General features: G+C 40.2%; 1 protein-coding gene across 1 annotated transcript in view; it reads right to left on the bottom strand.

The window, feature by feature from the left end:
* Positions 1–1,030: 1,030 nt before the first annotated feature.
* Positions 1,031–24,695, bottom strand: part of LOC134327990 (troponin I, slow skeletal muscle-like) — a 56,351-nt gene continuing 32,686 nt past the window's right edge. The window contains exons 3-7 of the mRNA XM_063009268.1: positions 13,894–13,947; positions 13,556–13,687; positions 8,884–8,973; positions 6,285–6,455; positions 1,031–1,180 (exon numbers count right to left, since the gene is read on the bottom strand). Coding sequence (XP_062865338.1) covers positions 1,094–1,180; positions 6,285–6,455; positions 8,884–8,973; positions 13,556–13,687; positions 13,894–13,947 — 534 coding nt within the window. The 3' untranslated portion in view covers positions 1,031–1,093. The remainder of the gene's footprint in view (positions 1,181–6,284; positions 6,456–8,883; positions 8,974–13,555; positions 13,688–13,893; positions 13,948–24,695) is intronic.

Here is a 24,695-nt window from a genome sequence, read left to right as displayed (position 1 = left end):
TTTCTAAACATCACCATGATTGTAACTTTTGGTTTATATTTATTCAGAAATAAGGCCAAAAGGCATTGTGTGAAAGTCTAAGTAGATGCATAAACTACAAATCAAACTGGTTATGTTGACTTTTCTCCTAAAATATAAACAAATAGAAAATAAAATTTGGTTTCCATCTTTTTGAATAACACTTTATACAGTGGTGATCCCCTGGTGGCCTTAATTTATATATATATATATATACATATATATATATATATATATAAATATATATATATATATACTGTATATATACACACCGATCAGCCATAACATTTAAATCACCTCGTTTCTACACTCACTGTCCATTTTAACATATAGAAGCACTTTGTAGTTCTACAATTACTGATTTTACTATTTACTTTTTATTTTACTGATTACTATTTTTGGTTGGTGGACTATTCTCAGTCCAGCAGTGACAGTGAGGTGTTTAAAAACTCCAGCAGTGCTGCTGTGTCTGATCCACTCATACCAGCACAACACACACTAACACACCACCACCATGTCAGTGCCACTGCAGTGCTGAGAATGAACCACCACCCAAATAATACCTGCTCTGTAGTGGTCCTGTGGGGGTCCTGACCATTGAAGTACAGCATGAAAGGGGGCTAACAAAGCATGCAGAGAAACAGATGGACTACAGTCAGTAATTGTAGATATACAAAGTGCTTCTATATGGTAAGTGGAGCTGATAAAATGGACAGTGCGTGTAGAAACAAGGAGGTGGTTTGAATGTTATGGTTGATCGATGTATATATATATTTCTTTTTTCTGGCCTGATCTGAGACCTAATTTATAATGATTTTCTACTGGTAATAAAGTATTTAACTTGCAAATAGAAACTCTACTTCTTTTTATATGTGCTTTCTACTATGATGCTGTCATGTTGAAATTATGTCCCTTGATTTCAGCTCCAACTTTATAAATCTGGAGTGCCATTTAATGTAATTGTTGTTGCTCAGTCTATGTTAGTCTGTGGTAACTAAACATACCTCAATAAACATGTATTTATCAGTCAGACCTGTCATATTTTTTACACTGGTTGAAAAATACTTGTTTGTTTTCACTGTCCAGCAGTAAAAAGCTTCTTTCTGCCCTCCATTCCAGACATGGCTTCAACATTCTTCCTCCAATCTGTCACCTCTTCTTTCTGTGGGATGACAGATAAATATATTACATTTTCAGTAAAGTGGAGAGATGAAACCAGCAGGTCGGCAGTAAAAATAGAACAATGTTCTGAGTGTGCAATTACCCAAAATGGCAGATGAATGCTCAGTGACTCACAAGTGTTTAAAGACTATATAAACCTGTCAAAAACTAACTTTGGCTCTGATATCAACCATGAACATCTTACTGGTGCTATATAAGAAACATGTACAAGAAATGTAAAGTGTAACTTGGCCACCTGCTGTGGAGATCAATGGGGGCACGGTTATAGAATCATACCCATCTGCAGGTGGAGGTGCAGATGATTGACATGATAGTTTGTCTTAACTGACAATCACCTGCGCCTGCTATTTACCCCGTCAGGGTTCTTCCTTACAGAATTGACAGCTCCTCTGTTGGCAACCTGCTCTTCTCTAAAACCAGGCTAGATCTGGTCTTTTTTTTCTTTTCTTTATGTTATCGTGCCGGTTCCTCCTTTACAACATCAGGAAGATTCGACCATCTCTCTATGGAAGCTACCCAGGTTCTGGTCCAGTCACTTGTAATTCCACGGCTGGACTACTGCAACTCCCTCCTGGCAGGAGCTCCCATGTCTACTACTAAACCCTTGCAGCTCATTCAAAATGCAGCTGCCCATCTGGTTTTTAACCAACCTAAACACTCCCACATCACCCCACTGCTGCGTTCTCTTCACTGGCTTCCTGTAGCTGCACGCATTCAGTTTAAAACACTGATGCTCGCCTACAAAGCCAAAAATGGACCAGCCCCAAGCTACCTCGTGGTCTAATCAAACCCCGCTCTGTACCACGCAACCTCCGAGCCACTAGTCTCACTCGACTTGATCCTCCACCCAGGACTATAGGAAGACAAGCATCAAGACTCTTCTCTGTACTGGCACCCAAGTGGTGGAACGAACTTCCTCTGTCTGTACAAACATCTGAGTCTCTTGCTGTCTTTAAAAAACGATTAAAAACCTTCATCACCTTTTTACTAAGCACTTAAGCTGATTTGTACTTACTTACTAACACTTTCATTTCTTTAAAAAAAAAAAAAAAAAAAAAAAAAAAACTTTGGTTCTAACAGGTTTGAGCAGATTTGTGTTCTTGGACTGTTGTCTACTTAAACTACAGTAAGGTAATGTTTACTATGGAAGCACTTCTGTAAGTCAGTTATCTGACACTGCTTTGGTGATGAGTGATCGAGCTACATCATAGGAGACATGATGGCCCTCTCAGGAGCTGGTCCCATGTATGGATCCATGCTGGGCATCCCCAGCATGTTGCAAATTTCCTTTTTTTGCAGGCACTCTGAGCAGCTTGCCATATCGTCATAACCAGTTTTAATTTCTGCACTATCCTTTTTCTATTCACTTTTCTATCCCATTTGTGACTTTGTTTACTTTATTATGGCCACCAGTGTTATTTTCCCCTGACAACCTTTGCTTGTGGCTTTTTAAGCATGGTATTGTCCTACCTTGGTTAAGCATCCTGCAAATTGGGCTCATTTTCAAACAAAGAATTGACACGGTTCAGTTATAATTAAAAAGACAAATACTACAAAGAAAAAACTACAAAACAAAATAAATATTACACGAAAAATATAATGGAGCCAATATTTGCACAAAAGGTAAAGATTATAGGCAAAATAGCATATAGCAGTACAACAATGTGGGGAATCAAAAGAGTGTTACACAAAACTATTCTTAACACTGACATATTCTATTTCTTCTATGATCAAATTCTAAATCAAAATATTATAATCTGATCAGGTATAACATTATGACCACCTTCCTAATATTGTGTTGGTCCCCCTTCTGCTGCCAAAACAGCCCTGACCTGTGGAGGCATGGACTCTACTAAACTCCTGAAGGTATGCTGTGGTAGCAGATCCTTTAACTCCTGTAAGTTGTGAGGTGGGGCCTCCATGGATCAGAATTGTTTGTCCAGCACATCCCACAGATGCTGTATTGGATTGAGATCTGGGGAATTTGGAGGCCAAGTCAACACCTCAAACTCATTGTTGTGCTCCTTAAACCATTCCTGAACCGTTTTTGCTTTGTGGCAGGGCGCATTATCCTGCTGAAAGAGGCCACAGCCATCAGGGAATATCGTTTCCATGAAGGGTGTACATGGTCTGCAACAATGCTTAGGTAGGTGGTACGTGTCAAAGTAACATCCACATGGATGGCAGGACCCAAGGTTTCCCAGCAGGACATTGCTCAAAGCATCACACTGCCTCCGCCGGCTTGCCTTCTTCCCATAGTGCATCCTGGTGACATGTGTTCCCCAGGTAAGCGACACACACGCACCCGGTCATCTACGTGATGTAAAAGAAAACATGATTCGTCAGACCAGGCCAGGTGCTTTCGGCCATGGACAGGGGTCAGCACGGGCACCCTGACTGGTCTGTGTAATCAGTGTTATTTTCTTCACCTGTCAGTGGTCATAATGTTATGGCTGCACGGTTTCTTAGTTAACTTTAGTTTACTTAGTTTTTTGTGTGTGAGAACTGCTGTTCTCTTGCTTTAAGTTGTAGAGTAATTTTGAAGAGTAAAAGCAAAAAAACGTTCTGAACTTTGGAACCAAGTCTCTTGATGCATGCTCAATAATCCAGGTACACAAATCAACAAAGTTGAATCAGTTCATCTGGACACAAGTTTGTTGTAGACATACGTTTTGCCACTCATCCAAGTGACTTCTTCAGTCTGAGCTGGTGGTGGATACCCCAACCTTATATGCAGACGATTTGCAAAACGACCGATCACCGCCCATTGCATAACAATGGAACTGGTGATCGGGACCATATGCAAATCACAATGACCATTAGTTACAATGGCCATGTGAGCCTTTCACACATGATTGGGGTATAGCTCCTATTACTGCGTTGTAAGATGGTGACAGATGTACTCTCAAACAGCCACTGGCGAAACAGATGGCCCAACATAGAAGATCAACCTCTTCTGGCCAGGACTGTGCAGATCCTTGACAAGGAGGAACGCTGGTTTGAACGGGAAGTCAAAGAGGCCATCTATGTGAAGAGGGAACGACCATCCCTGAACCAAGGGGAACTTTGTGCATTTGGGACCAAGTGTTATTAGTTGTCACCTATTTTTTGTGTTTTATTGTTTTGTTGATTAGTGGAAACCAATTTATGAAGCTCTTAAGAACCAGTACTGTGCTTCCAGAGGCAGTTTAGAACCAGACAGAACCTGAGTGTTGGAGCTGAGGATTGAAGATTTCAAACAGGAGCACAAAAATTGACAAACGAACTTGTTGGAGTCCTATGATTGCTAAGCTCTTCAGTGTGACATATGCTGCTGAAATAGCCCAAGCCACTAAATTACTATCAATGGCCATATTTTTTGGGCTTGTCATGTACAGTGTATCACAAAAGTGAGTACACCCCTCACATTTCTGCAGATATTTAAGTATATCTTTTCATGGGACAACACTGACAAAATGACACTTTCACACAATGAAAAGTAGTCTGTGTGCAGCTTATATAACAGTGTAAATTTATTCTTCCCTCAAAATAACTCAATATACAGCCATTAATGTCTAAACCACGGGCAACAAAAGTGAGTACTAAGAGACTACACCCCTAAATGTCCAAATTGAGCACTGCTTGTCATTTTCCCTCCAAAATGTCATGTGATTTGTTAGTGTTACTAGGTCTCAGGTGTGCATAGGGAGCAGGTGTGTTCAATTTTGTAGTACAGCTCTCACACTCTCTCATACTGGTAACTGAAAGTTCCAATATGGCACCTCATGGCAAAGAACTCTCTGAGGATCTTAAAAGACGAATTGTTGCGCTACATGAAGATGGCCAAGGCTACAAGAAGATTGCCAACACCCTGAAACTGAGCTGCAGCACAGTGGCCAAGATCATCCAGCGTTTTAAAAGAGCAGGGTCCACTCAGAACAGACCTCGCGTTGGTCGTCCAAAGAAGCTGAGTGCACGTGCTCAGCGTCACATCCAACTGCTGTCTTTGAAAGATAGGCGCAGGAGTGCTGTCAGCATTGCTGCAGAGATTGAAAAGGTGGGGGGTCAGCCTGTCAGTGCTCAGACCATACGCCGCACACTACATCAAATTGGTCTGCATGGCTGTCACCCCAGAAGGAAGCCTCTTCTGAAGTCTCTACACAAGAAAGCCCGCAAACAGTTTGCTGAAGACATGTCAACAAAGGACATGGATTACTGGAACCATGTCCTATGGTCTGATGAGACCAAGATTAATTTGTTTGGTTCAGATGGTCTCAAGCATGTGTGGCGGCAATCAGGTGAGGAGTACAAAGATAAGTGTGTCATGCCTACAGTCAAGCATGGTGGTGGGAATGCCATGGTCTGGGGCTGCATGAGTGCAGCAGGTGTTGGGGAGTTACATTTCATTGAGGGACATATGAACTCCAATATGTACTGTGAAATACTGAAGCAGAGCATGATCCCCTACCTCCGGAAACTGGGTCGCAGGGCAGTGTTCCAGCATGATAATGACCCCAAACACACCTCTAAGACGACCACTGCTTTATTGAAGAGGCTGAACGTAAAGGTGATGGACTGGCCAAGCATGTCTCCAGACCTAAACCCAATAGAACATCTTTGGGGCATCCTCAAGCGGAAGGTGGAGGAGCGCAAAGTCTCGAATATCCGCCAGCTCCGTGATGTCGTCATGGAGGAGTGGAAAAGCATTCCAGTGGCAACCTGTGAAGCTCTGGTAAACTCCATGCCCAGGAGAGTTAAGGCAGTTCTGGGAAATAATGGTGGCCACACAAAATATTGACACTTCAGGAACTTTCACTAAGGGGTGTACTCACTTTTGTTGCCGGTGGTTTAGACATTAATGGCTGTATATTGAGTTATTTTGAGGGAAGAATAAATTTACACTGTTATATAAGCTGCACACAGACTACTTTTCATTGTGTCAAAGTGTCATTTTGTCAGTGTTGTCCCATGAAAAGATATACTTAAATATCTGCAGAAATGTGAGGGGTGTACTCACTTTTGTGATACACTATATCTAGAATAAGTACACAAAGACAACATGAATAGCAAAAGATGAAGCAGAGCTTTGACAGTATTGACATCACCTTCTCTTCCTCTTTCTTCACAGTCTTCAGGTTTGCTTTGAAGTCCGCCTTCATAAGCTTGGTGTCGGTCAGCGCTCCTAACATGTCATCTGCTGACTTCTTCACTCTCTTCAGTTTGGGTCTGTTCATTTTCCCCTTCAGCTCATAGATCTTTCTCTGGAGAGTCTGAATCTGATGTGAACAACAGAAAGCTTAACAGTAATAAAAGTTAGCTTATTAGATGAATAATTGTTGACACTTTAATTAAAGGGTAGCTATACTTAGTATTTTGATACTCTTAGTTTTGACTTTTTATTTCCATTTTATCAACCACTTTATCCTGATTAGGGTCGTGTGGGGTCTGGTTCCACTGGGAAACACTGAGCACAGGGCAGGAATACACTTGACAGGGTGCATGTCCATTGCATGGCTTTGCCACCCCACCTTCCCCCAGATACAGCCATTTGTCATGCAGTATGACAAAACTTTATTTATTAAACTGGCAATTAGGCTTCATAAACACATAAAATAGTACAATGTTGAGTAATTATAGATTAATACAAAACCCCAACAAATTTTCTAAATGATAAATATTTATAAATCATAAAATAATTTACTCACTTTCTTAAACGCTTATCCAATCAGGGTCATGGGGGGTGCTGGAGCCTATCCCAGCTTTTCAATGGGCGCAAGGTACACAGTAACACCCTGGACAGGGCGCCAGTCCATTGCAGGGCAGACACACACACACACCCATTCACCTATAGGGCAATTCAGTGTCTCCAATTAACCTGACTGCATGTTTTTGGACTGTGGGAGGAAACCCACACAGACACGGGGAGAACATACAAACTCCACACAGAAAGGACCCAGACAGCCCTGCCTGGGGATCAAACACAGGACCTTCTTGCTGTGAGGCGACAGTGCTACCCACCGAGCCACCGTAATGCTCTAAAATAATGTAAAAAAGCTATATACATTTAATACTGCTTTATCCTGGTCAGGGTCACAGTGGGTCTGATTTATTGAGCGAAAGACAGGAAACAACTTGAACAGGTCACCAGTCTATCACAGGGCAAACACACACACACACACTTAGGGCAATTTTGGTAACTCCAATTGACCTGACTGCATGTCTTTGGGACTTGTGGAAGAAAATCGGAGCACCGAGAAACCCACACAGACACAGGGAGAACATGCAAACTCCACACAGAATGAATCAAAATCAAACCCAGACCCTTCTTGTTGTGAGGTGACAGCACTACCCACTGCACCACCAGGCTGCCCTTGCTGCCAGTACAGTAAATGTCAACAATTTAAATCCACTTGTAAGAGACATTAATGTCATGGCAGATTTAAGTGATTTTTCTGTGACTGATTTATCGAAACATAAAAGTTTATATATAAATTTAAGTTTGTCTAAAAATATGCCAAAAATATTCTGGGTTAAATTTATACACACAGAAACGTACAAAGCCTATTTCCAGAAAAAGTTGGCATGCAATAAAAAGAAATATCTGTGATTTGTTGATCCTTTTAAACATTTATTCATGACATTATTTATGACGAAAGTATAATAAAAAAAACATTTTCACTGACCAACTTAAGAGGAAATTTTCTGAATCATCAGATGTTATCCAAAAACAATGTTAAAAACATGCCATAAATCAGAGGCTGCTGAAAAACACACTGCACTGTTCATAATCAAAACCTCTCTACATCACAGTAGCCCATGCACTTGCTTTTCATTGTTTGTTTTATCAGTAAGTAACTTCAGTCATGATTTAAGATGCTGATGCATGACAGAATTTTTATTTGGTTATTTATGGCTTATGGAAACTGACCTTTAGCTTAAATTGACTTTTTTTTACTTACTTTGTTGTAGACCACTTCTAACTAAGTAATGGGTGCAGTCTAACTGGTACTAATTAAATGGGCACAAAAAAGTTATAGTCAACTGTTATCACCTAGGAGAAAATAAGGTTTCAATTATAAAACATTTTACTGTATGTATAATTTTGAACCAACATGAACAAGAAACCGACAAAAATTTGACACCCTGATCAGCATTATTCCTTGACTCTTTGCATTCGCCATCAATCAGTCAACAGAGGTCGTAATTGCATCAATTATGAGGTACCGTCTGGTTTCCCACCCTGTATGAACAACAGCCAAACGTTGATCATGTAGCCGCCCAGCCCAGCCGGATGGCAGAGCTGAGTTTCGAAACGACGTGTTTGAAATCTCAGCTCTGGTGTGCTAGCATATTTTTACCGCTGCACCACCTGAGCAGCATACAATAGTATTTAAACATTTGATTTAAACTGTAGGTCCTTTTAAATAAAGTCTTATTAAATAATTTAATTTGTATTTATTTATTAATTTTTTATATTTTATTTGTGCATTTTCTGCCATTTCCTCCCAATTTAGTGTAGTCAATTTGTCTTCCACTGCTGGGGGATCCCTGATTGCAGTTGAGGCGGGTAATTTGTATTTATTTTCTACATTTTGTTGAATTTTGGCAATGTTTAAATGCCACTGCTTTGAACTTTGAATATACCTAAAAACAAATGATTAAACTTAAAAAAATATGATTAGAAACAAATATATGGAACAATACCTCTGTATCATTTCTGCCCACTTTTATTGAAAGGTCGTATCGTGCCTCGTCCACAATGTCAATCTTTTGGTGCAAATCCTTGGAAAGTTCCTGCAAAGAGACATGAGACATTGAGCTATTTTGCGCCCCCTGACACGTGTGCAGTAGCCAACTGCATTTTTTCACCTGCAGGAGGCAAGTTCACATGCCGATCAGCTCTGTGCATGGAGAGCCACACCCTGATCAGCATTATTCCTCGACTCTGTGCAGACGCCATCAACCATCCAGCAGAGGTCGTAATTCGCTCAATTATGAGGAACCTTGTCTGGCTTCCTACCCTGTATGAACAACAGCCAATCGATGCAATGTAATCAAAAACCCAGCTCTGGTGTGCTAGTGTGTTTTACCGCTGCGCCACCTGAGCAGCATGAAGTATTTTTTTTTTACATTTATTTAACAAGTGTCATTACCTAACTAAGTAGGCATGTGACCATGCTTACATTAAACTGCATTCAGTTAGGTAACAGCACTTAAATTATGGTCTGTATTACTATAAATGGTGCATTACCAAATATTAACAAAAGGCTGTTATTTGTAAAAATAATTAAAACTTTAAAGTGCAACATTATGGGTGCAGCCATCTGAACTTTTTCTTTTGGTGTATTCCATCCAGTGGAATTGTATTAAAATGTTAAAATGTACAAAATTGAGTCTTTTCATCCTATTACTGTACTACATTAGAGGAACAGCTCAATGTAAAACAGTCTTCATTGATGCCTCACAGCAGAAATAACAGAGAAAACAGATTATTAGTAAACATTCATTTAGCTTACAGCAGTTTATTCCTCTCAGTCCTACAAAGATTTGGACTTTCATTTTTAACAGAGTTTTTAAAACAAAGTCTTGCTGTTTAGCAGACAAGTTATTATGTGTGTTTGATGCTGAAAGGCAGCAGGAGAGTAAAGCACATAAGGTAAAGCAATTATGCTGCCACTTGGTTGAAAAACTGCACAGTTTGTTTGTGTATTCGGATTTTAACGTCATGTTTTACACTTTGGTTACATTCATAACAGGACAGGTAAATACAGGTTACACATGATAAATCAATTCAAGTTCAATGTCAGACACCATCAGGGCCAGTTTTGTATCTACAAGTCACCTAAATTACATATCTTTGGACTGCAGGAGGAAACTGGAGCTCTCGGAGGAAACCCTCACAAACATGGGGAGAACATGTAAACGCGACACAGAACGACCTGGACCACTCCACCTAGGAATCAAACCCATGACCTTTTAGCTGTGAGGCAACAGTACTACCCACTGAGCAACTATGCCGCCCGAAATAGCACAGTAAAATAATTATGTTTCATTTTGAAGTACCTGTGGGAAGCCTTCAAGATACAGCGACAGCATGCTAAAGTCTTTACAGACAGCACTTGAAAGTCCTTTATTTTTGAAGCACTCTTCTAATTGCCAAAATGTAATGAGTGTAATGAACAAAATATGTTTAATTAAAGAGTGTAATTTTGTTTCATTTTGATAAGACAATAGTACAAGGTAAAATCAGTTATGATTACTTGTAGCATATAAAAACCTAGTACTTAATACAATTATATACAAAACACAACAACAACAAACATAACCAAGAATATAAAGGTCTTATTAAAATGACATTATGTCATGACAAAAGGATTTGAATGAGGCCGCACATAGTCTCACATTTACATTTTCGGCATTTTGCAGACACTGTTAATCCAAAGCAACTTACAGTACTGTGACAGTATACAATCTGAGCAATTGTGGGTTAGGGGCCTTGCTCAAGGGCCCAACAGTGACAATCCGGCAGTGCTAGGGCTTGAACCAGCATCCTTTTGATTACTAGTCAAGTACCTTAACCGCTAGGCTACAACTGCCCTAGTTGCCCTAGAAGCTCGGAGAGTGAGATAAGAAAGAAAAAAGATAATCACCATTTTGCTCCGATCAGTGACAGTGGAAGATTCAATTGTTAACAGAGATTTCTTAGCTGGAACATAGAAACTGGTCTAAACCAGCTAGAACTGGGTTTTGGAGGTCATACATTATAATTGATGCACTTCTTATCATGTACACCACTTTCCAATAACATTTAATTGTAGCAGTATTCTTGGAATATTGAAATATGACTACTGGCAATCATGCCCTAAGCTTATCTACATATTCTAAGTAGTAAGTGATTATGTATTAATATTTCTAGTGTAAATTAAAATCTTAACATTACTGCAAAAACATCATTTCTAAATAAAGGGCTCTTTGAATAGTGAAGATTCTCCTTATGCCTAGTTCACACTACACGATTTTTGCCCTGATTTTCGCTTGCTGACTGGTCGGCGATAGATTTGCCGGCTCAGGAGCAACCCAGCATTTGCTGAAGATAAGTATCACTGAAGATAAATATCTAGCTTGCTAAATATCTGGATTTGAGTTGGCCGACTGGCACTGAGTCCAGTGTCGAACAGCCAATGAGAACGCAAGATATGGGGTGAGGGGAAATGCAGGGGAGGAGTTGTAAAAAGGTGGAACACTCAAGTTTAACAAGATTTCTGACCTTATTGTTCTCTACAAAACATAACACCAATGTTGTATTGCAAAAAATATTTATTAACCTCCAACTCACTATAGAACAATCCATGCTGTTCATGTATTTTTCCTCTTTTCCACAAACTTTGATCGCTTGCTACTTGTTGACGAGCATTTTTGGACGTGGTATCATTAAACCCCTCATCACTTCTCGCAAGTGTTTTCATGACAAAATGTAGTTTGGGAGACCAGAGAAGCTCGCCTGCGATTCTAGTTGGTGATAGATGGTGTAGTGTGAAACCCCCTATCGCAGTTCAGTCGTGTAATGTGAAAGCCACACTTGAAAGACTTGAAAGACTCCCGATTACTAGAGATCCAGTTGTGTAGTGTGAACTGTACAGCAACCTGGCAACTTGGAAAGTCGTGTAGTGTGAACTTGGCACTAGGAGTGACCAGCCTGCTGGCAACAAATTGAGTAAGTAAGTAAGTAAAAAAAAGATCCCGGAAAAAGTCTATTCAAGAGAAAAATCAGAGATTGATTGATGGACAGACGAATCAGGATGGACAAGACAAGATTCTCATTACATCCTAAAAAGCCTGAAGCGTAGCTGAAGTGTAGCTGAAGTGTTCTATCAAACAGAATATGAACAGCAGGGAGCAGGTAATAGAGTTCTGGGCAGATACATAGATGGAGACTGCAATATTAATTAAATGATATTAAATACTTTTTTATTTAATTTTTAATTTATCAGCCTTGGTTATTTATTCAATTTAGTTCTCCACTCATGCTTGTGACAATATCAACAAGTCAGAACAATTTAATTAAATGTAATATAATCTGCATGTGCTAGAATATAATAATAATTAATTTATAAAATGGATTTGTTGCTTTTATAACTTTTAATCAATTTAACAATTTAAAAAAATTACACAGCTAAGATTTTAATAAGGTAATGCACTGTACTAATAAGGCTGTGGGGTGGGGAGTGGGTTGGAGGCTGCGTTGCCAAAATATTAAGACCCTAAAATTGGGTAACTGGCCCTAATTGATTGGTATTGTTGAGCAATGCATGTAAAGTAGCTTTTTATAGTCACTGTATTTTGGCCACCTTTGATTTTACAATGCCAAATCAGAAAAAGTTGGGACATAAAATAAAATGCAGTGTTCCTTACATTTACTTTGACTTTTATTTGATTGCAGACAGTTTGAACCTGAGATATTTCATGTTTTGTCTGCTCAACTTCATCTCATTTATTAATAAACCTCCATTCCTGCATTTCAGGCCTGCAACACTTTCCAAAAAAAGTTGGGACGGGGCAATTTAGGGCTAGTAATGAGGTAAAAAAATGAAATGATGTAATTCCAAACAGGTGACATCAACAGGTGATTGTAATCATGGTTTGGTACAAAAGGCAGCATCCAGGAAAGGTTGAGTCTTTGATGAGCAAAGATGATCAGAGGATCTCCAGTTTGTCAACAAATGTGTGTGAAAATTATTGAAATGTTTAAAAACAATGTACCTCAAAGAAAGATTGGAATGGATTTGCATATTTCTCCCTTTACAGTGCATAATATCATTCAATTATTCAAGGAATCAGGAGGAATTTCAGTGTGTACAGGCCAAGGGTGCAAGCTTAAGCTGAACGCCTCAAGAACCACCACTCAACAATAGCTGATATAACCACATGGGTGAGGGATTACTTTTGTCAGGCGCTACAATACAGAGTTACATGCACAAATGCCACTTCAAACTTTACTGTGCAAAAAAGAAGCCTTATGTTAACCATGTCCAGAAGCGACGTTGACTTCTCTGGGCTCTGAGGCATCTAGGATGAACCATCACACACTGGAAACGTGTATTGTGGTCAGATCCAGAATCAGCATTCCAGGTCTTTTTTGGACTAAATGGACGCCGTGTGCTCCGGACCAAAGACTAAAAGGACCATCCAGACTGTAATCAGGAACAAGTTCAAAAGCCAGGGTCTGTCATGGTATGGTGCTGTGTCAGTGCCCTTGGCAAAGGTCATTTACACTTCTGACCTCTCTACACATAAATGGTTGAGTTTATATTGGTCATGAGTGTACAGCTCCCTCAGCATGCATTATATACCTGTATGTTGGGAACATGTTTAGTACCTGAAGTTCCTGTACTGAAAGTCCAGAGAGCTTCAATGGAGGCACTCTCTCATTCAGAGCGCTCTCTCGCTCTATTTTCTTCTGCTCTTTTTCTTTCACCAGCAAACTTTCGGCCTTCTTCATAAGTTTGCTCTGGAAAAAAAAGAGAGAGAGAATTGAGCCTGACATACATTTCATAAATTTCACCGTTTTTGATTAGCCATATCATCATAAAATAATGCTTAAGCCTTTTGAAATGATGGAAGATCAAGCTAACTCACTAATTAGGTCTGTGGTATTAAAGGAATTAAAGGATAATGAATACATGTGGTGATTTAGCTGCTGAAGATAACACTCACCTTCAGCAGAAGTCGGCGTGTTGCCGGGTATTTGGACTTTGATCTGGACTTCTTCTGTGAGAAAAGAATCAAGGCAAGTCATTTCTGTTATAATCTGCTGCTACACTGGGATTAAATGAAGTCTAATCTGCATACACCATGGAGCAGGTGTTAATTACCAGAGCAGATTAAGGACAGAATTCTCAGTCCAATGGATCTAGAGTACATCTACAGTAGCACATACTCCACGACATGCTGTTATATAATCTCATACAGCTGGACAAGGACAAGCTCAGTTAATGCTGGTCAGTGGTAGCCCAGTGGGTAGAGCTTTGGGCGGTTGAGGGTTCGAATCCCAGCTCTGCCATGCAGCCACTGTTGGGCCCTTGTGCATGACCCTTAACCCGGGTCCAGGGACACCGTACAATGGCTGACCGTGCGCTCTGTGCCCAGTTTCCAAACAAGCTGGTATATGCGAAAAAAGAATTTCATATACTGTACATCTGTGTATGTATACACCGATCAGCCATAACATTAAAACCACCTCCTTGTTTCTACACTCACTCTCCATTTTATCAGCTCCACTTACCATATAGAAGCACTTTGTAGTTCTACAATTACTGACTGTAGACCATCTGTTTCTCTGCATGCTTTGTTAGCCCCCTTTTATGCTGTTCTTTAAGGGTCAGGACCCCCACAGAGCAGGTATTATTTAGGTGGTGGATCATTCTCAGCACTGCAGTGACACTGACATGGTGGTGGTGTGTTAGTGTTTGTTGTGCTGGCATGAGTGGATCAGACACAGCCAACTCATTGCAAGGCTGTGCCCACTACCCTTTCAGACATAACCAGTCGTGTGTGTGTGTAAATGCCTGGCTGGCCGATAGCACCACTGAGATTCAAACCCCAGATCTCAGTGCTAGTGGGCTGGCTCAATACATTTACATTTTCGGTGTTTGGCAGACATTTTTCTCCAAAGCCACTTACAGTATACTGTACAGTCTAAGCAACTGAGGTTTAATGGCATGGCTCAGAGGCCCAACAGTGGCAACCTGGAAGTGGTGGGACTTGAACCAGCAACCTTCTGATTACTAGTCCAGTACCTTAACCGCTAGGCCATCTGAGTGCCATGACTTCTTTACCGTTGTCAATATGTTTTGCTTTACTTGGAAACATTAGTTATAGGTTGATTAATAGGTAGTGGATTTTATGAAATAGACATAAAAATGTCCTTCTGGATTTAAACCAGCTTAGAAAAATTAGAAATTTTTCAGCTCTACTTAGTTAAATTGCTGCATTAGAAGACAATATGGCTTATTATAATGTAAAAAAGCAGATTTATTTGCTTGTTTTTGTGCCCATTGGTGCAGGTAATTATTGGGTAATGAGCAGTATAAATATAAATAAGTTGGATTAGAGAGAAGACATAATCAAAAGGTATTAGGCATGCTACTGGCATAAGTATTAATGTGTGATTCCTGCAATTCAGTGCCTTGTGAGTTCCCTAAATATGAAATTAACTATTTATAATTTATACTTTACAAAGGTTAACACGTAATACACCGATCAGCCATAACATTAAAACCACCTCCTTGTTTCTACACTCACTGTCCATTTTATCAGCTCCACTTACCATATAGAAGCACTTTGTAGATCTACAATTACTAACTGTAGTCCATCTATTTCTCTGCATTCTTTGTTAGCCCTCTTTCATGCTGTCCTTCAGCCCTCTTTCATGCTGTCCCCCCCCCCCCCCCCAATTTTCTCCCCTCATCTAGTTGTGTCCTATTACCCTGATTGCGTCCTCTATACTGACCCTTCACCGCTGACTGAGGACACCTCTAAACTGACATACGCCCCCTCCGGCATGTACAGTCAGTACAGACTGCATTTTTCACCTGCACAAGTCGAGTTCATACACTGACGGGCACTGTGTATGGAGGGCCACACCCCCATCAGCATTATTCCTCAGCGCTGTGCAGGCGCCAACAGTCAGCCAGCAGGGGCCGCAGTTGCACCAGTTATGAGGACCTATGATCCGACTTTTTACCCCTATGAACAACAGCCAATCGTTGTTCATGCAGCTGCCCAGCCCAGTCGGAAAGGCATAGCTGAGATTTGATACGATGTATTCGAAACCCCAACTCTAGCGAACTCTGGTGTGCTAGCGAACTTATTACTGCTGCGCCACCTGAGCGGCCATCACAACATTCTTATATAATAAATTGATTTTATTTTACTGACTGACACATGATTTTTTCTGTTTAGTTATTTGTGAACATGAGCTCTCATATGATAAACACTCAAGGTCAATGATTCTCAAACACTGTTAATACCACTTCTAGTGGAACATTTTCTAACTACTGAAAGGTACTTGTTTATGTCTGTCATCATTTTATATAACCACTTTTTCAAAAAGCATGAGAGGTTACACAGCTCTATTTTAATAAATCAGTGTTATTGGTATTTAATAAAATTATTGCAAAGGCTTCTCAATACTTCTCAATATTTCAGGTTCTTTATTTTAGCTACCACTTTCGCTTAAAAAAACATGAAAACAAATAAAACTCTGACAATAGCAACTCTGATGGATCACAGACAGCTGTTAAGAAGGAGACATATGACTGGACTCAGCACAGCTTTATCCTGGTCAGTGTCGGAGTAAGTTCGGTTTCCCTTAAATCATTGGGCACAGTGCAGTAACACACCCCGGACAGGACGCCACTCGAGCGCCTGTCCGGGGCTTCTGTTTTGCCACGCTGCAATAAAGACCTGATTTATGGTGCTGCAAATGTGGTTGTCCATCCAAAGATTCCCATGTTTCTACACACTACCTTTTGCTTCTTTGACCAAGACTCTTCTTTGTGGATGCCCAGTTTAGCCAAGATTTAATGTTATGCCAATCTTCCTCCATTTCAAAATTAACATGCAAAGTCTTTGGTATTATTTCACACCCTTTCCTTGATCTATGCCCTGCCAAATTGGTAAAATCCCCAGACAGTACTTGGACTTCATGACTTGTTTTTTGTCCTAACAATGCAGTGTAAATTGTTGGCCGTTACAGACTCAGGTGTGAACCTTTCCAAACCACATCATTTTACAACAGGTAGAGAACTAATCGGGTTCTAGACCCATGTCAGTGATAAATAAATAAAACAGGATGCATCCAACCATGATTTGGAGTGGCTCAGCAAATGGTCTAAATACTTTTGTGAAAAAGAAATAATATTTTAAAATTTGTAATTAATAAAAAAATGCATTATGGGTGATGAAGTGTTGATTAATGGGTAAAAAATGTGTGCAAAAAGTAGATGAATCTAAACACTTTCAGTCTGAATCTGAATCCATTGTATACACACTGCTCAGCCATAACATTAAAACCACCTCATTGTTTTTACACTCACTGTCCATTTTATCAGCTCCACTTACCATATAGAAGCACTTTGTAGATCTACAATTACTAACTGTAGTCCATCTATTTCTCTGCATTCTTTGTTAGCCCCCTTTCATGCTGTCCTTCAATGGTCAGGACTCTCCCAGGACCACTACAGAGCAGGTATTATTTAGGTGATGGATCATTATCAGCACTGTAGTGACACTGACATGGTGGTGGTGTGTTAGTGTGTGTTGTGCTGGTATGGGTGAATAAGACACAGCAATGCTGATGGAGTTTTTAAACATCAACTGTCACTGCTGGACTGAGAATAGTCCACCAACCAAAAATATCCAGCCAACAGCGCCCCGTGGGCAGCGTCCTGTGACCACTGATGAAGGTCTAGAAGATGACCAACTCAAACAGCAGCAATAGATGAGTGATCGTCTCTGACTTTACATCTACAAGGTGGATCAACTAGGTAGGAGTGTCTAATAGAGTGGACAGTGAGTGGACACAGTATTTAAAAACTCCAGCAGTGCTGCTGTGTCTGATCCACTCATCCCAGCACAACACACACTAACACATCTCCAGATCCACCATCTAAATAATACCTGCTCTGTGGTGGTCCTGTGGTGGTCCTGACCATTGAAGAACAGGGTGAAAGCAGGTTAAAAACGTATGTTGAGAAACAGATGGACTACAGTCAATAATTGTAGAACTACAAAGTGCTTCTACATGGTAAGTGGAGCTGATAAAATGGACAGTGAGTGTAGAAACAAGGAGGTGGTTTTAGAAGGGATTAGATTGGATTAGAAGGGGGTCTAAAAGTTTAAAAAACACTGCACTGTCCAACAGAATGTGAAAGAAAATGATTAACACACAACCACATTAGTAATATACAAGCAGATTATTATCTATAGAACTTATTGAACTTATTGGTGGTTTTCTTACCGGTCTGTTGAAAAATGTACATGTATGTATAGCAGAATAAAACAAAAACACAATTACTGAAGCATTCATCATAACCTGCTGTATATCTGTTGAGTGAATGTCATGGTGACAGCATTATTACTGTAGTAGAGATAACCCTTACCCCTCAGACATGGTTGTCCTGTTCTATGTGTCCTGAAAGCAAGCCAGAATATTTATGGTCAGTGTAAATCCCAAACAAGACAATGCATTTCTGCTCCACTCGAATGACAGTTGTGTGGCTTGGCTTAACAAGGACACCACGGAGAGAATGCACTCATAAAAAGCAACCCAAAAAAAAACATAATAAATCAAACAGCGTTACACACTAACATCTTACAGATGGTGTTGATATAAATGTGACGGACACTGTGATGAGAAAAGGCATGTATTACATTTACTGAGTTCATTTTTTTATTTATATCACCCACTTTGTCCTCGTCAGGGTCATGCTGGGTCTGGCACCACATGTAAACCCAGGCAGCAGGGCAGTAATCCAGTGTTATTTACACCTTCAGATTTTATAGTAGCCAGTCTGACTTCTACACATTTCAGAATTATCTTGTGGAAATCCATAAAGACACAGGGTAAACAGACAGTAACCAGAGATAAGGTCGCTAAGACCCATGTGGTTGTGCAGCACCCACTCTACCAGCTGCTATCAAATGCTGCCCTTTATTACCTTCCAAAATGCTATTATTGCAAGTAGATCACAGATGCACAGTGACTTCTGTTCTGTCCATGATGCACATAGTGTCCCCTATAATCCAGACAAAATGCTGTATTACAGTGAGTGGTGTCAAGGGCAAAACTTTGTGGCCCGAGACAGCGACGAGTGAACTATGCTCTTCTATTCCTGCAGAGGGCATGGCTGGCACAGGGCTGGGGTTAATGGGTTCTGAGACCGAATTGTTTCCAGGAGGAGAACAGAAAATGAGGGGAAAAAAGCAAGGACATGAAAACTGAGGAGCAAAAGGACATAGAAAGTAAGAGCTTCAACGTGTCTCAGGGCAGTGGGAGATAGAGAGATAGACCAGTGTACGTAATGGTATTAGTATTGTGCTAATGGGAACAGGATCCATCATCTGCCAGAATCCACCATATCAGAATATAAAAAGGTGAAAGGCTTCGGTCACAATCACAATCACTTTAAAACCACAATCAGGAATCTTTTTAACTGATATTTCTGACCTGAAACCGATATTTCTGTCACAACCTTTATCATTCTAAAGGTTCCCTAAACATAAATGGTTCTACCTTGTATCTTAACATCTAAAAAACACGATGTTCATTTTGAAATCCTGTGTCCCACAGCTGTGTGTCAGTGGTTTTTTAAACTGACAAATACCAACTGATATGATGGTCAAAGTAATACTTTATTCTCTGGAAAAATTTATCATATGGACAAAACTATGTTAAATTAGGCGCCCAGGTGGTGCAGCGGGATATTCCTCTAGCACACCAGCACCAAGATTCTGAACAGTTCGAGTCTCGGCTCTTCTGCAGATATAGGCAATTAAATCACATTTCCTTCTCCCAGTTAAAAGACGGGTTGCTGCATTTTGCACCAGTTGCAACCAACAAAGGGACGATTGGTCTACGTCCACCTACTAAACTTTTTTACAACCAAACTTATCTGCTTATCAAAGTGAAAAGAGTTATTGGAAATAAATGTCTAAGAATTGAATTTACTGACATTTCAACAGCAAGTCTTGAAGCAGTGGTTATGAAAAAAATATAGTGGTTACGAAAAAAAAAAGAGTAAGAGATTATTATCTAGCAAAGACAATGATTATCTAGCAAACTTTATGCTTTCTTTATTTTCTGGCCAGTCGTATTTTCCATTTAATCATCTAATATGCATGCACCTCTGGTAGGCACCCTAATGCCGCATTTGTTAGAGAAGAGTGCTTATATCATAATAACACAATGGGTTATCTCCACGCTTTATTCCTCAAGGGTACTTCTGATAGTGAGGCTGTAGGAGATGTCATTGTGTTATATTCTGACATGCAAGGTCTGATGGAAAATGAAATGCTTCCACCGTGTGCCTAACGCTTTTAGTTTTCTAAAGATCATTTCAATTAATGGTTCTTCCACTCATATTCTTTCACAATATTCTTTCACAAAGAATGTGTCATTGCAGACAGTATGAACACAAGATACACAACTATTACTGCATTTCAGGCCTGCAACACATTCCAAAAAAATTGCAACAGTAAAGCATTTACTACACTGTAATGTTGCCGTTCCTTTTCACCACACTTAAAAGACGTTTTGGCACTGAGGATACCAAGTGATTTAATGTTTCAGCTTTTATTTTGTCTCATTCTTCCTGCAAACACGTCTTAAGATGTGCAACAGTACGGGGTCGTCATTGTCGCATTTTCCGTTTCAAAATTCTCCACACATTCTCTATTGGGGACAGGTCAGGACTACAGGCAGGCCAGTCCAGTACCCGTACCCTCTTGTTCCACAGCCATGCCTTTGTAATGTGTGTAGCATGTGGTTTTGCATTGTCTTGTTAAATAATGCATGGATGTCCCTGGAAAAGATGACGTCTTGAAGGCAGCACATGTTGCTCTAAGATCTCAATATAATTTTCTGCATTAATGCTGGCATCACAGAAGTGTAAATTACCTTTGCCAAGGGCACTGACCCAGCCCCATACCATGACAGACCCTGGCTTTTGGACTTGTTGCTGATAACAGTCTGGATGGTCCTTTTCATCTTTGGTCTGGAGCACACGGTGTCTATTTTTTCCAAAAAAGACCTGGAATGCTGATTCATCTGACCACAATACACGTTTCCATTGTGAGATGGTTCATCCTAGATGTCTCAGAGCCCAGAGAAGTCGACGCCGCTTCTGGACATGGTTAACATAAGGCTTTTTTTTTGCACAGTTTTAAGTGTCATTTGTGCATGTAACTCTGTATTGTAGTGCTTAACAAAGGTTTGCCAAAGTAATCCCTCACACATGTGGTTATATCAGCTATTGTTGAGTGGTGGTTCTTGATGCAGTGCCGTCTGAGGGATCGAAGATCATGGGCGTTCAGCTTGAACTTGCGCCCTTGGCCTTTAAGCACTGACTTTTCTCTTGAGTCCTTGAATCATTTAATGATATTATGCACTGTAGAGGGAGAACAATGCAAATCCCTTCCAATCTTTATTTGAGGTACATTGTTTTAACATTTCCATAATTTTATCACACATTTGTTGACAAACTGGAGATCCTCTGATCATCTTTGCTCATCAAAGACTCAGCCTTTCCTGAATGCTGCTTTTGTACCGAACCATGATTACAATCACCTGTTGACATCACCTGTTTGGAATCACATCATTATTTAGTTCTTTCAACCTTTTTACTAGCCCTACATTGCACTGTCTTAACTTTTTCTTAATGTGTTGCAGGCCTGAAATGCAGGAATGGAAGTTTATTAACAAATGAAATGAAGTTGTGCAGACAAAACATGAAATATCTTGGGTTCAAACTGTCTGAAATCATTCATATATTGCATGTCCCATCTTTTTTCTGATTTGAGGTTGTTTAACCAAGATTCACTGGAGACTTGATTATTTTGAAATGAATCAGTGTAAATAACTAAAACAAAACTCATACCAGCAGAGACGATGTTTTCTTTCTTTATTCTTTTCTTTGTTATTCATTTTTTATCAGGTTAATGGGTTAGAAAAAAAGTGATAAAAACAGTCAGAGAATCAGATGCTGTAAAATAAAGAGACAATAAAGGGTAAATAGACCATGTTAGCACCTTAATGAGTAATTTAGTTTGCTAACCTGTAGGATTCTAAAAGGTTTTATGTACACCGACTAGGCAAAACATTATGACCACTGACAGGTGAAGTGAATAACACTGATAATCTCTTCATCACGGCACCTGTTAGTAGGTGGGATATATTAAGCAGCAAGTGAACATTTTATTCTCAAAGTTGATGTGTTAGAAGCAGAAAAAATGGGCAAGCGTAAGGATTTGAGCAAGTTTGACAAGGGCCAAATTGTGATGGCTAGACGACTGGGTCAGAGCATCTCCAAAACTGCAGATTTTGTGGGGTGTTTCCGGTCTGCAGTGGTCAGTATCTATCAAAAGTGGTCCAAGGAAGGAACAGTGGTCATGGGCGGCGAAGCCTCATTGATGCACGTGTGGAGTGAAGGCTGGCCTGTGTGGTCTGATCCAACAGACGAGCTACTGTAGCTCAAATTGCTGAAAAAGTTAATGCTGGTTCTGATAGAAAGGTGTCAGAATACACAGTGCATCACAGTTGCAGGGCTGTTTTGGCAGCAAAAGGGGGACCAACACAGTATTAGGAAGATGGTCATAATGTTATGCCTGATCAGTGTATTATTGTATACAAGAAGTAGTTCTAGTCTTTTCAAAAGGTGTGATTAAAAATAAATAACATTTATTACATGACCGTATGGGGTTGGTGAAAGGCTGCTTAGGCCACTTTACCTTTTAATCTCTTTTCCCAGTCATGGTAAAGTACCAGTCAAGTTTTTACCTCAGGGCTATTAGTCAATTCGTGACTCCAAGGGTACGAGCGTCAGAAGAAAAAAAACTTCTGCACAGGTCCATTCTTTATCGGTTACCCACCTTTAATTGGTACACAAAATCTTATAGGCTATATAACTAAAGGTACAAACAATGTACACCCATCAGCCATAACATAAAACCACCTCCTCCTTCCTACACTCACTCCACTTACCATACAGAAGCACTTTGTAGTTCTACAAATACTGACTGTAGTTCATCTGTTTATCTACATGCTTTGTTAGCCTCCTTCTATGCTGTTTTTCAATGGTCAGGACTCTCCCAGGACCACTACAGAGCAGGTATAATTTAGGTGGTGGATCATTCTCAGCACTGCAGTGACATGGTGGTGGTGTGTTAGTGTGAGTTGTGCTGGTATGAGTAGATCAGACACAGCAATGCTGATGGAGTTTTTAATCACCTCACTGTCACTGCAGGACTGAGAATAGTCCACCAACCAAAAACATCCAGCCAACAGTGCCCCGTGGGCAGAGTCCTGTAACCACTGATGAAGGTCTAGAAGATGACCAACTCAAACAGCAGCAATAGATGAGCGATCATCTACTTCATGACTTTACATCTACAAGGTGGACCATCTAGGTAGGAGTGTCTAATCGAGAGGACAGTGAGTGGACACGGTATTTAAAAACTCCAGCAGCGCTGCTGTGTCTGATCCACTCATACCAGTACAACACACACTAACACACCACCACCATGTCAGTGTTACTGCAGTGCTGAGAATCATCCACCACCTAAATAATACCTGCTCTGTGGTGGTCCTGTGGGGGTCCTGACCATTGAAGAACAGCATGAAAGGGGGCTAACAAAGCATGCAGAGAAACAGATGGACTACAGTCAGTAATTGTAGAACTACAAAGTGCTCCTATATGCTAAGTGAAGCCGATAAACTGGACAATGTGTGTAGAACAAGGAGGTGGTTTTAATGTTATGGCTGATCGGCATATATATACTTTTATACTTTATTTAAGGCTTCAAGAGAACTACCAAATGCCAGATTCTTATTTGTATCGCATTTTAGTCGTAACTCGTAACCCTAGATTATATAATGTACCTTTTAAAACTCAGTTAAACTAAATAATGGATCTTAAAAAACAGTTTTACATTTTGTATTTAAAAGGCAGTGTGTGGTCAGGTACCACTGACTCATATGTTTAGATAGAACATAAATAGCTTCCATCATGTGACTATCACAATGTGAGTGGTGAAAGCCTACTTAAGCCTCTTCTGTCTATCTCTCTGTCTGAACCATTTTTAAACCACTGTCATAAATTGACCTAAGGGCTAACAGTGAGTCAGTGTTCTAAAGAAAACTTTGGGGGCTTTGTGGACTATAATTGACTACTTAAGGGTATATTATCAGAGAAAGTGCACAATAGTTGTACTTTAAGTTTAATTATATACCTAGCAGGTACACTACATTAAAGCCAATTAACTAACACAAATGTTTTAGTAAGCAGTGTCCCTGGTTTTATAAAAATAAATATGGTTCCTTGATGGTTCTTTGGACTGTTTTTAACATGACCTACACTTGTGGTGTTTTTTCCATTTTATTTATGCATTTTTCTCCCAATTTAGTGTAGTCAATTTGTCTTGACTACACCTGATTGCAGTCGAGGTGAGTACACTGCTGCTCATGCCTGCTCCGACCCACGTGCAGCCCTTAGTGGAATCTTTTTTCACTCATGCACTCTGCACAGGCGCCTCTCTATCTGCTAATCAGGGTTCTTACACAGTGTTTGAAGACCCCACCCACATAGTCCGGTCATCCCGCCCTAGCAGAGACGTGTCTGCTGCAGGCACTGTCAATTATGCGCGCTAGATGCCGCCCAGCCGAGCTAGATTCAAACCGAGGAGTTCAGAATCTCAGCGCTGGTGTGTTAGCTGAATATCCTGCTGTGCCACCTGGGCGC

This window comes from Trichomycterus rosablanca, chromosome 1 (assembly GCF_030014385.1).
Source record: "Trichomycterus rosablanca isolate fTriRos1 chromosome 1, fTriRos1.hap1, whole genome shotgun sequence".
Classification (NCBI taxonomy): Eukaryota; Metazoa; Chordata; class Actinopteri; order Siluriformes; family Trichomycteridae; genus Trichomycterus; species Trichomycterus rosablanca.
Note: the sequence above shows the minus strand (reverse complement) of the source record. Positions and strands in the feature narration are given on the sequence as shown.